At 44.7% G+C, this 11,519-nt stretch overlaps 2 protein-coding genes across 2 annotated transcripts in view; both read left to right on the top strand.

Annotated features, from left to right (window-relative positions):
• The window catches only part of pnp4a (purine nucleoside phosphorylase 4a), a 5,209-nt gene extending 4,135 nt beyond the window's left edge, over positions 1-1,074 (top strand). The window contains exons 6-7 of the mRNA XM_030375392.1: positions 375-454; positions 844-1,074. Coding sequence (XP_030231252.1) covers positions 375-454; positions 844-984 — 221 coding nt within the window. The 3' untranslated portion in view covers positions 985-1,074. The remainder of the gene's footprint in view (positions 1-374; positions 455-843) is intronic.
• A 2,042-nt stretch (positions 1,075-3,116) lies between these two features.
• On the top strand, positions 3,117-11,211 carry LOC115556529 (GTP-binding protein REM 1-like). The gene is made up of 5 exons (XM_030373629.1): positions 3,117-3,332; positions 4,253-4,645; positions 8,838-8,920; positions 9,152-9,341; positions 10,153-11,211. Exons 2-5 carry the CDS (start codon positions 4,324-4,326, stop codon positions 10,461-10,463), a joined length of 906 nt encoding a protein of 301 aa, XP_030229489.1. The 5' UTR covers positions 3,117-3,332; positions 4,253-4,323; the 3' UTR covers positions 10,464-11,211.
• The last annotated feature ends 308 nt before the right edge of the window (positions 11,212-11,519 follow it).

The raw sequence follows: 11,519 nt of genomic DNA, 5'->3' as shown, positions 1-11,519 counted from the left end.
TAGGGATGAGTACTGTAGTAGTAATACTGCATTCCGAGTGAGTACTACAGTACTTATACTGCATTCAGTAGGGATGAGTACTACAGTCCTAATACTGCGTTCTGTAGGGATGAGTACTGTAGTAGTAATACTGCGTTCTGAGTGAGTACTACAGTACTAATACTGCGTTCTGTAGGGATGAGTAGTAGTAATACTGCATTCTGAGTGAGTACTACAGTCCTAATACTGCGTTCTGTAGGGATAAGTACTGTAGTAGTAATACTGCGTTCTGAGTGAGTACTACAGTCCTAATACTGCGTTCTGTAGGGATGAGTACTGTAGTAGTAATACTGCGTTCTGAGTGAGTACTACAGTACTAATACTGCGTTCTGTAGGGATGAGTACTGCTCCGGAGGTACTGGTGGCGTCTCACTGTGGAATGCGAGTGTTCGGTCTGTCGCTCATCACAAACAAGGTAAGTAGTACTAATACTAATACTAGTACTAGTACTTTTGTGACTGCTGCTACACCCTGTCCTGAGACATGTATCTATTGATGAGTGTGCTAAGTAGGAGCTAACTGGTGCTAAATATGAGCCAATTGGTGCTAATTAGGAGCTAACAGGTGCTAATTAGGAGGTTACAGATGCTAAGTTGGCGCTAACTAGAGCTAAATAAGAGGTTACATGTGCTAGGTTTGAGCTAACTGGTGCTAAATAGACGGTTACAGATGCTAGGTGGGAGCTAACTGTTGTTAAATAGGTGGTTACAGATGCTAAGTTGGAGCTAACTGGTGCTATTTTGGAGCTAACTAGAAGCGATCCGTATGCTAACCAGGAGCTAATCGTGCTCCCTGTGTGTCCAGGTGGTGAGGAGCTACGACGACGAGGAGCAGGTGAACCATGAGGGGGTCCTGGAGGTCGGCAAGATGAGGTCCCAGTCCCTCCAGACGCTCATCACCCAGCTGGTGGGCAGGATGGACATGAACAACAACACACACACCTAGACACGCACGCACACACACACACACACGCACACACACACACGCTCGCACGCACACACACACACACACACATACACGCTCGCACGCACGCACGCACACACACACAAATACACACACACAAATACACACACTGAGACACTTAGACACAAACAAACTCCGAGACACACACACACACACACACACACACACACACACACTCAGACACACACACACACACACACACACACACACACACACACACTGTGAGATGCACACACAATCTCCTAAACACACACAAGCTCACATACTGTTAGACACATACACACAAACACACGCACGCACGCACCCACACCCACACAAACCCACACACAGTTAATATTTAACTTTTTATAGATTGGATATATACATAGATATAAACTACATAGATGTGACATATATACCTAGATATAAACTATACCGAGATATTTATATTTATAGATACAAATAATATATATGTGAGATATATATATACATCAAAACAATATATTTATGAGATATATACCTAGATATAAACGTTATAGATATGATATATATATATGAATGTATTAAGGTATATTCATATGTGAAGTATATACGATATGAACTATGGCACAACTGTAATTGAAATATGTTTCAGATATTTATGTTCTAGTTAATGTTATTTATTTCAACGGTTGATAAAAAATGTGTCATGCTGTGACTTTTTACTGATGTTTGAGAAAAACATGGAAATAACTCGGATTTATGTTCCTTTTTATCATGTCTGTGGGTCAATCCTCCTGAACAATAAAGTTTTTATCAAAACAAATTATGTGTCAGTCTGTACCAGTAAGCGGTCTTACGCTGCTTACGCTAGGCTAGGCGCCTAGCGTAAAACAATATGGACCCAGCGCATGGACCTATTAAAGAAGACAGCGTCCCCGTCGCCCATTGGAACTACATGTTAGTAGTCTCTAGTGAACCACCTAGAGGCCACTAGAGGAACTACATGCTAGTCTCTACTAGTGAACCACCTAGAGGCCGTTAGAGGAGCTACATGCTAGTCTCTAGTGAACCAGCTAGGGGCCATTAGAGGAACTACATAATAGTCTCTAGCGAACCACCTAAAGGTTGTTAGAGGAACTACATGCTAGTCTCTAAACCACCTAGAGGCCGCGTAGAGGAACTACATGCTAGTCTCCACCGTAAACCACCTAGAGGCCGTTAGAGGAGCTATATGCTAGTCTCTAGTGAACAACCTACAGGCAGTAAGAAGACAAACACTGTCTGTCACTTCTGTTGCAGGCAGACAGGCAGTCAGGCAGACAGACCATCTGGAACAGACAGACAGTTGTGGGTCATATTTGATGTCACACTTAGCTGTCGAAGATCAATTAATCAATGGCTGCTGCCGGTATCACACCGTGTCTATCTATCTGTCTGTCTAGTGGTCTGTCTGTCTGCCTCCACCCCGTCTGTCTGCCTGCAGTTGTGTTGGGTTTCCAAGTCGACAAAGCAGAGGAAACTAAGGAGAGGAGAGATGTAGTGAGAGAGAGAAGGAGGGAGGGAGGGAGGGATGGAGGGAGGGAGAGAGGGAGGGAGGGAGATAAAGAGGTTGAAAGAGAGAGGAGGAGGAGACATAGAGGGGGAGATAGAAAGGGGGGAGGGAGGGAGAGAGATATCCCTGTGATTCCGCTCTTGAATTTTTAACGGCGTTGTGGAACTTTTCAGACAGGTTACGAGGATCTGGTTTCACACCATCGTCTGTTTGGACGCTGGCTAGCCATGTGTGGCTTTAGAGAGAGAGGGAGAGAGAGATGAGGAAGGGAGAGAGAGAAGGGGGGAGGGAGAGAAAGGGGAGAGAGAGAGAGAGAGAGAGAGAGAGAGAGGGAGAGAGAGAGAGAGAGAGAGAGAGAGAGAGAGAGAAGGGAGAAAGAGAGAGAGGGACAGAGAGAAGGGGGAGAGAGAGAGCAGGACAGAGAGAAAGAGAGAGAGAACGAAAGAAAGAGAGCGGGAGACGGAGAGAGAGAGAAAGAGAGAGCGAGAGAGAGAGAGAGAGAGAGAGAGAGAGAGAGAGAGAGAGAGAGAGAGAGAGAGAGAGAGAGAGAGAGAGAGAGAGAGAGAGAGAGAGAGAGAGACAGAAGGGTGAAAGAGAGAGAAAGACAGAGAGAAGGGGATGAGAGAGCAGGACAGAGAGAAAGAGAGAAGGGGGAGAGAAGGAAACGAATAGAGTGACAAAGAGAGAGACGGGGGGGTGGTTGTTTGGTAAACAGGGTTCAGTGGGCAACTAGGTTGTAGGATGGAGAGGATGCATGAATGTGGTGGAGAGTGAACTCCATCTATCTATCTGTTCTCTGGAGAAGCCCCACATGTTGGTAAGTGAACTCTAGCTGTCCCTAACATGTTGATGCATTTAGCCGTTATTATGGTGTTCTGTTATTACATTTCATCTCAGCGTTTTTTGTGTTGGGAGAACGCTGTAGTATCGGAAAGTATTTTCAATACTAATACCCGATAGTAGTTCAAATTCCTTGATAGGGTAGTATTTACAATTCTCTAGAATCTCTGCATTTTCTCTTTCGGCCTTTACAGTTTGTTCAACTTGATCTTTACAGATTGTAGAACTAGATCTTAACAGTTCGTTAAATGAAAGGTCTTAACAATTTGTTCAACTAGATCTGTACAGTATGTTAAAGTAGATCTTTAATGTTTCTTAAACCATAGGTCTTTACCGTTTGTTAAACTATGGATCTTTACAGTTTGTTAAAAGTAGATCTTTACAGCTTCTTAAACTAAATCTTTACGGTTTGTAAAACTATAAATCGTTACAGTTTGTTCGACTAAAGATCTTCATAGTTTGTACAGTTTGTAGAACTATAGATTTTCACAGTTTGTAAACTAGATCTTTACAGTGCGTAAAACTAGATATTCACAGTTTGTTAAACTAGATCTTTACAGTTTGTAAAACTAAAGATCTTTACAGTTTGGTCAACTATAGATCTTTACAGTAAACTACATATTTACCGTTTGTAAAACTATAGATCTTCACTGTTTTTTTAACTATAGAGTTTACAGTTGATAAATATACGGGGCTTGACAATTCGTAAAACTGTGTCTCTTTTAAATCTCTAGCCGGAGAGAATTTAAATCTCAAAATCTACCTCTCTAATGTAGATATAATTAAAATTGCTTATCTAGATGTAATTTACGTCTCTAATCTAGGTGTGTGAATTACTGTAATCTAGATTTGAATTTGAAATCTATCCTGCATCTCATCTCTACATCTCTGATATAGATCTGATCTACCTGGATGGATAAATGGATGGATACAGGATGTCCTGGTGCTGAAGCAGTAACCATAGTAACATGACCCTAAACAAACCGAGAGAGAAGGAGCCCCTTCAACGCCGCTCCAGCCCCGCCCTCCTTGGAGCGCGAAGCTCCGCCCCTCACCCTGACCCCACCCCCCAACGAGGCCACGCCTCCCAGCGAGGCCACGCCCCCCTGGGCCTCTCGTCGTCCTATCAACTGGGAGACACAGTGCACTGGGACCGGTGGCTCTGTGACGAAGGAAACAGTTACAAAGACTTCCTGTATCGCGTGCTGTTGCTAGGAGACCATGGCGTCGGGAAGAGCAGTCTGGCCGGAATATTCGGCGGAGTCTCAAATAGGGAGGAGTCGCCCGGGGGTGGGTAGAGACTCTTTTTACCATTGGTTACCACTGGTAACTAGGGATGTTTTCTTGTGGTTATCGTGGTAATTGTGGTAACAACGTCGCAAAGCGTTTGGAGAGAACATAGTAAATCCTCGTTAACACATATTTGATACTTGTGTTTAGGCTCTGTATTCACTGTCTAACCGATACCTGCACCTTAATGAGCCGTTTCTGTACTGTGTGTCTTTTCATGACATTGTCCATGACCTTGGCTAACTCATCTCCATCATTAATTGATTGAACCACACACTCTGCTGGGATTGGCTGGGCCTGCGGCAGTGGACGGCATTATGGATCAGCATAGTTTCCAGCTCGCTGACCTCAACAATAGCTAGGCTAACACAATCTAACTAGCAGTAGCGGTTCCTGGCCGAGCTCACCAGGGAGGCAAACATGAACGCTCGCATTCATGAACTTGCGCAGTGCACCCGCACATGCATGTATTTTCTAAAGCTTAGGCCTACACAACTTTTAAGGAAACATACTCGCGTGAGTGACGCGTCGTGTGGAGGCGCATTAGAGAGGATCATAACTAAACACTGGACACGTAACAGTGTGTCAGCAGAGTGCAATGCTTCTAAACTTTCAACCAAACGTGCAAGACAAAGTTAAACTTTATAAAGCAAAGTTCATTCATGGTGCGTGCTGCTTAAATGTAATGCAAATGAGCCTTCTAGTCAGTTGCAGCACAAGGCGGTAACTGAAGGCGGCAGCTGAAGGCTCATTTGCTTAGAACGTTAAAAAAAGAAATCTGATTGTGATTGGTTGCAAGGAGTAGATCCTGCTGGCCGCCCTTCCTATGTTTAACATGGTATGGATGATTTACCTCCCAACAGTACGGAAGAGGATTAGGGCCACACATGTAAAAAAAAATTAAGTTCTGACTTTATTCTCAGAATTCTGAGAAAAAAAGTCAGAATTCTGACTTTAATCTCAGAATTCTGAGAATAAAGTCAGAATTCTGACATTAATCTCAGAATTCTGACATTAATCTCAGAATTCTGAGATAAAAAGTCAGAATTCTGACATTAATCTCAGAATTCCGAGAAAAAAGTCAAAATTCTGACTTTTTTCTCAGAATTCTGAGAAAAAAAGTCTGAATTCCAGAATTCTGAGAAAAAAGTCAGAATTCTGACTTTAAAGTCAGAACTACGGGTATCTGTAAGGACCAACCTCCGTGGGAGAGACACTTGGGGTGTGTTCGAAACCGAGTACTTGCTTACTACTCCTACTAACTATGACGTCAAATTGAGTAAGCGAGAACTTAGTAAGCGAGTTTAGGTAAGCGAGTAGTCTCCGAATGTCTTCTACTTCCGGAAAGACTTTGAGTAAGCATCGCAAGCTTACTAGACGTACTCAACCGCCCCAGAATGCACTGCGTCTATTCAAAAGAACAGTGGAAGCAATGGCGCTAAACGGGGAGCCGCAGCAGCAGTGCTTTTAATAATTGTTTAATAATTGTTTTAACATATCACCGCAAATCCATAGGTTGAAGGTGTACTGGGACGTTAAATGTGACGTTTATATATTTATTTATAATATTTATTAACGGCGCCCGGCCGGTAGGTTATTGACACGTCATTTGATTCACGTCATCTGAGGTGGTTAAGTAAGGACGGTCTTCGGAACGTCGATTACTCAAATGGATTACTCAATCATTATTTAAGGATTCGAGAAGTAAGCCAAATATTTAGTAGGTAGTAAGCAGTAAGCAAGTAGGCGGTTTCGAACACACCCATTGCTTTATGCAGTAGGAGGAAACCTATGGAAAGCCAAGAAGGCCACAATCCGGCCCTAGAATGGCGCGGTAAAAGTGCAAAACCTGGCAAGAATTCGGTTACGGAATACGGTTTTGAATGACTAATAGCCGCGGCTATTAGTCATTCACTCCAGCTATTAGTTATTCACTCCGGCTATTAGTTATTCACTCCGGATATTAGGTATGCTGAACGAGCCCTCCCTCTTCTTTGCTTGACCACTAAGTTTGAAGGCTGTCTAACCAATCAGTGAAGAGAAATACCAGACTAAAGTAACGCATTGTCGAGACTAGAGCTGCAGTGCCTCCATGTTTCGCCGTAACATAAAGCTGTGTTGTCTTTACTAGTTTCACTACAATGTAATGACCACCACTAGCTAGTGGAAAATACATTTGTGCCTAGTACAGTGATATATTTGTATATGTTAGGCTATATATTGAGATGGCAGTGTGCGAAATACCCGTCAATATTCGGGGATGCCCTCATCCCCAGATTGTTCTCGATATGCCGTAGCCAGCTCGGCCATAACATTACAATATTTCATGGATGCAAGCAAGCCAAGACAATCAATCTATATCTATAGCCTACATGACAACACACACACACACACACACACACACACACACACACACACACACACACACACACACACACACACACACACACACACACACACACACACACACACACACACACACACACAATAGGAGCCTGCTTTGGCTAAAGTTGTTGGGATGCACGTTATTTTATAACAGGGAGGGGCAAAGTTGTGCATTACAATGCAAACACGACAATAATTGGCACCGTTCTTGCGCACTCAGAAGAACATGAACTGAATAAATGCCAGGTATATAGCATATCGGAGACGGGCACACAATCAGTGCATTTGCAAATGAGAGCCTGCAGTATGATCGATCTTGTGACATTATTTAACCATCCATCTACAGCTAATACGATCAGACAGATACCACATATAAGCCCACAATAAGCCCAACATCACCACGGCAGGTGCGCTCTCTCTCGCACATTCACACAATCACTCCAACTTCTCCAACTCCAAGGCAAAGCTGTTTCACTAAAACCACAAACAACCACAACTAACCAGCCTACATATCCACAACAATGCACAACAATCAGTTCTATACATTGCGTCTATCTTCTGTTTGGCACACATGGCTAATTTGCATACTCGCACAGGACTGTCGGCTCCGCTTGTCAAAAAAATAGATTTGTGAATAAATGCTTTGAATTCTGAATACTGGACTTGGTGAGCTTAAATAGGCTACATTTAAGTGACCTTTAGTGAGATGGCCTAAAACGGAATACAAATGAATTATTCTAGGACATAGGCTTTCAGGATCAATTCAGAGGTTCAACTGTTCGGGATTAATTTTGTTTAGCCAGTGAAAGTGATCAGCTGTATTCCACACACTGTTAAAAATACTTCACTACAAGTAGGCTATAAGGTCACTTAATAGCCTATTTAAGCTAACCAAGTCCAGTATTCAGAATTCAAAGCAGGCTTTCCATAGGTTTCCTCCTACTGTATAAAGCAAAGTGTCTCTCCCACGGAGGTTGGTCCTTACAGATACCCGTAGTTCTGACTTTAAAGTCAGAATTCTGACTTTTTTCTCAGAATTCTGAGAATAAAGTCAGAACTTAATTTTTTTTTACATGTGTGGCCCTAATCCTCTTCCGTACAACAGTGAAACTGAATTCTGATTTTTTATTTTTTATTTTCAAAGGCGGCAAAAGTGAGTTTTGGCCTCTCTGCCTCCCTCCAGTGGCTAGCCCCGTACATAACGTACTCAGAGTAAAGTCGACCAGCCTCGTGGCCAGCCTACTGCCTTGCAAAGGCACTAGGCAATTTTTTTCAACATTTTCAACATTTTCATATATTCATTCAGTAATAAACACACATTGCACATAGATAATTTTGAAAGAAAATTCTTTTTTAATATTTTTTTCTCAAGAAGAGAGGATTAGAGAGGAACAGGTTGCCCCTGTTTCCTCCTCGGGTACCACCCCTGCTAACTAGGCAATCCCAAAACCAGCATTGCTCACACTAGTAAGGTCAACAAGATGTTGGCTTACACAAAACTAGTACGGCTATAATAATGGTACATTTTATTTGTATAGCGCAGTTCTAGGGACTTTGTTGGACACTTTCCAACAAATCACTACTCCATCATAAAAACAAAACAAAGTTTCAATTAAGGGGTTCCCACTAACTTGGCACACACCACACTATGTGAGCTACCACGTCACTAGCTGGGTAACATATCGCTAGCTGTCTAACATCGCTAGCTGGCTAACGCAATGCTAGTTGTGGCCGGAATTCAAATGGCATGCAACATATGATAATTCATCCAATATGTTTAATTTGTCTAATTGTTACTTTTTCCTAGTCGACCACTATGAAAGAACACTGACAGTCGACGGAGAAGAGACAACACTGGTCGTCATGGATACGTGGGAACCGGACAAACTGGTAATATATCTATATATCTATATATCTAGAATCTATAGTAAGATAAGATGAGGGGTCTATAGTGAGATAAGATAAAGGGTCTAGTGAGGTAAAATAAATGGTCTATAATAGGATTAGATAAGGGGTCTATAGCGCCATAAGGTAAGGCTCTATAGTAAGATAAGATAAGGGGCCTATAGTAAGGTAAGCTTCGTATTGACTGACTTTAATCATCAGTGTGTTATTGGTCAGGAGGAAGAGGATGTGATGAAGAAGGCCAGTGCGTATCTTATCGTCTACTCCATCACCGATCGCTCTAGTTTTGAGTCCGCCTCCGAGCTGCGGATCCGACTCCGTAGATTACGACAGGCCGACGACATCCCCATCATCCTGGTGGGAAACAAGTCGGACCTGGTCCGGTCCAGAGACATCTCTATAGAAGGTAGGACCTCTCTAGGTCTCTGTAGACGGTAGGCCCTCCTTCTCTTGGGCTCTGTAGAAGGTGGGACCTCTCTAACTCACCTGCGGGCCTGATTTCAAAGTTTTCATTAATCCCCCAGACAAAAATCAATAGCGTTTTATATCGGTACTTTCGTCCAGGGCTAACAAGTAAAAGTTAAAAGACTCTGCTTTCTTGCTTAACCCATTGGCCAAGTCTTTGTCAGTGATTTCTAACCAGTTCTTCTGCGTGATAAACCATGTCAAACATGCTTTTTTTTTCTGGCTATAAAAGACTTGCTGACTCTACCATGCATTCTTTCATCACCGCTTCAGAGAAAGGCTTGCTTGCCTTGACAAGTTAGTGTGCCAGTAGACAACCGGCTTTCATGCTGACATCTTGAATTGTGGTTAGGCTGATTACCTTCCGGTCTATGTCACTCTATCATAAAGCATAATTAATGCAACAAAAATAAAATAAAGTAAGAGACAGATTAAACTATAGGGCGGGCCGTAGTATGCCCAGCCCTGTTCTACAGAGACCTAGACCGGTCCCACCTTCTACAGCAGGGGTGGGCAAACTACGGCCCGCAGGCCACATGCGGCCTGCTCCACCCCTGGTCTTTGTTTCCCCTCCAGTGCAGCTTTCCTCTGAATCCGTGGTTTGACCTCCAGCTCCGCCTCTCTTGGCCCCGTTGCACCGGAGCGACCTGAGCCAAAGTCTATGTGCCACTTTGTAGTTTTACAGCGGCTGCCGTAACTCCTGGCGTGCGCCCAGTGCCTCTCGGGCCTAACGGCGTCGTCTTGTTCCCCAGAAGGCCGTGCGTGTGCGGTCATGTTCGACTGTAAGTTCATAGAGACCTCGGCGTGTCTCCACCACCAAGTGGGCGAGCTGTTCCAGGGCGTGGTGCGACAGATCCGCCTGAGGAGACGGCATCCCCCCCCCCGCGACGGGGGCCCGGCGGGCCAGGGGCCCGGGGATGGGGGCCAGGCCCGCTCAGGGCCCCCCCCCATCAGCCTGGCGAAGAAGGCGCGTCGCTTCCTGGGGGGCCTGGCCGCCCGCAACAACCAGCACCTCGCTCTGAAGGCCCGCTCCAAGAGCTGCCACGACCTGTCTGTCCTCTGAGCCTGTCTCACCCTCCACAACCTTTCTGTCCTCCGAGCCTGTCTCACACTCCATGGCTCTGAGCCTGTCTCACCCTCCATTGCTCTGAGTCTGTCTCACCCTCCACGACCTGTCTCTCCTCTAAGCCTGTCTCACCCTCCACGACCTGTCCGTCCTCTGAGCCTGTCTCACCCTCCACGACCCGTCTGTCCTCCGAGCCTGTGTCACCCTCCACGACCCGTCTGTCCTCCGAGCCTGTGTCACCCTCCACGACCTGTCTTTCCTTTGAGCCTGTCTTACCCTCCACATACCTGTCTGTCCTCTGAGCCTGTCTCACCCTCCACATACCTGTCTCACCCTCCACAACCTGTCTGTCCTCTGAGCCTGTCTCACCATCCACATACCTGTCTCACTCTCCACATACCCGTCTGTCCTCTGAGCCTGTCTCACCCTCCACATACCTGTCTCACTCTCCACATACCCGTCTTTCCTCTGAGCCTGTCTCACCATCCACATACCTATCTCACTCACCACATACCTGTCTGACATTTTAGCCTGTCTCACTTTCCATATACCTCTCTGATATCTCAACCTGTCTCACTCTCCACAGCAAATACCTGTCTGTCCCCTGAACTTTTCTCAATGCCCAGCAACCTGTTTCCCTCTCTGGGCTCTCTGATGTTAGTTTGAAACTGAGACTGGGTTGTGACACACACACACACACACAAACACACACACACACACACACACACACACACACACACACACACACACACACACACACACACACACACACACACACACACACACACACACACACACACACACACAGACACACATACAAAATTGAATCATCTACAAGCACAAGGTCTTTGCCCTCCTGCGAGTTGTACTCATCATCTTTCTGTTCTTTGTGTAAGTATTCATGAAGTATTTATTAAGTATTGAACGAGTCATACACGTTTTGATTTGACATGTGTACAGTGTGCAGCCCGTACACACTCCCTGTTGGAACAATAAAAACTGGACCGGAAGCCTCAGCAGGAGGTCCGTCACACACGCACGTCTGTCTCTGTG

This window comes from Gadus morhua, chromosome 13, assembly GCF_902167405.1.
Source record: "Gadus morhua chromosome 13, gadMor3.0, whole genome shotgun sequence".
NCBI classification, from domain to species: domain Eukaryota; kingdom Metazoa; phylum Chordata; class Actinopteri; order Gadiformes; family Gadidae; genus Gadus; species Gadus morhua.
The sequence above is the reverse complement of the archived record's forward strand: the minus strand, read 5'-3'. Positions and strand labels throughout refer to the sequence as shown.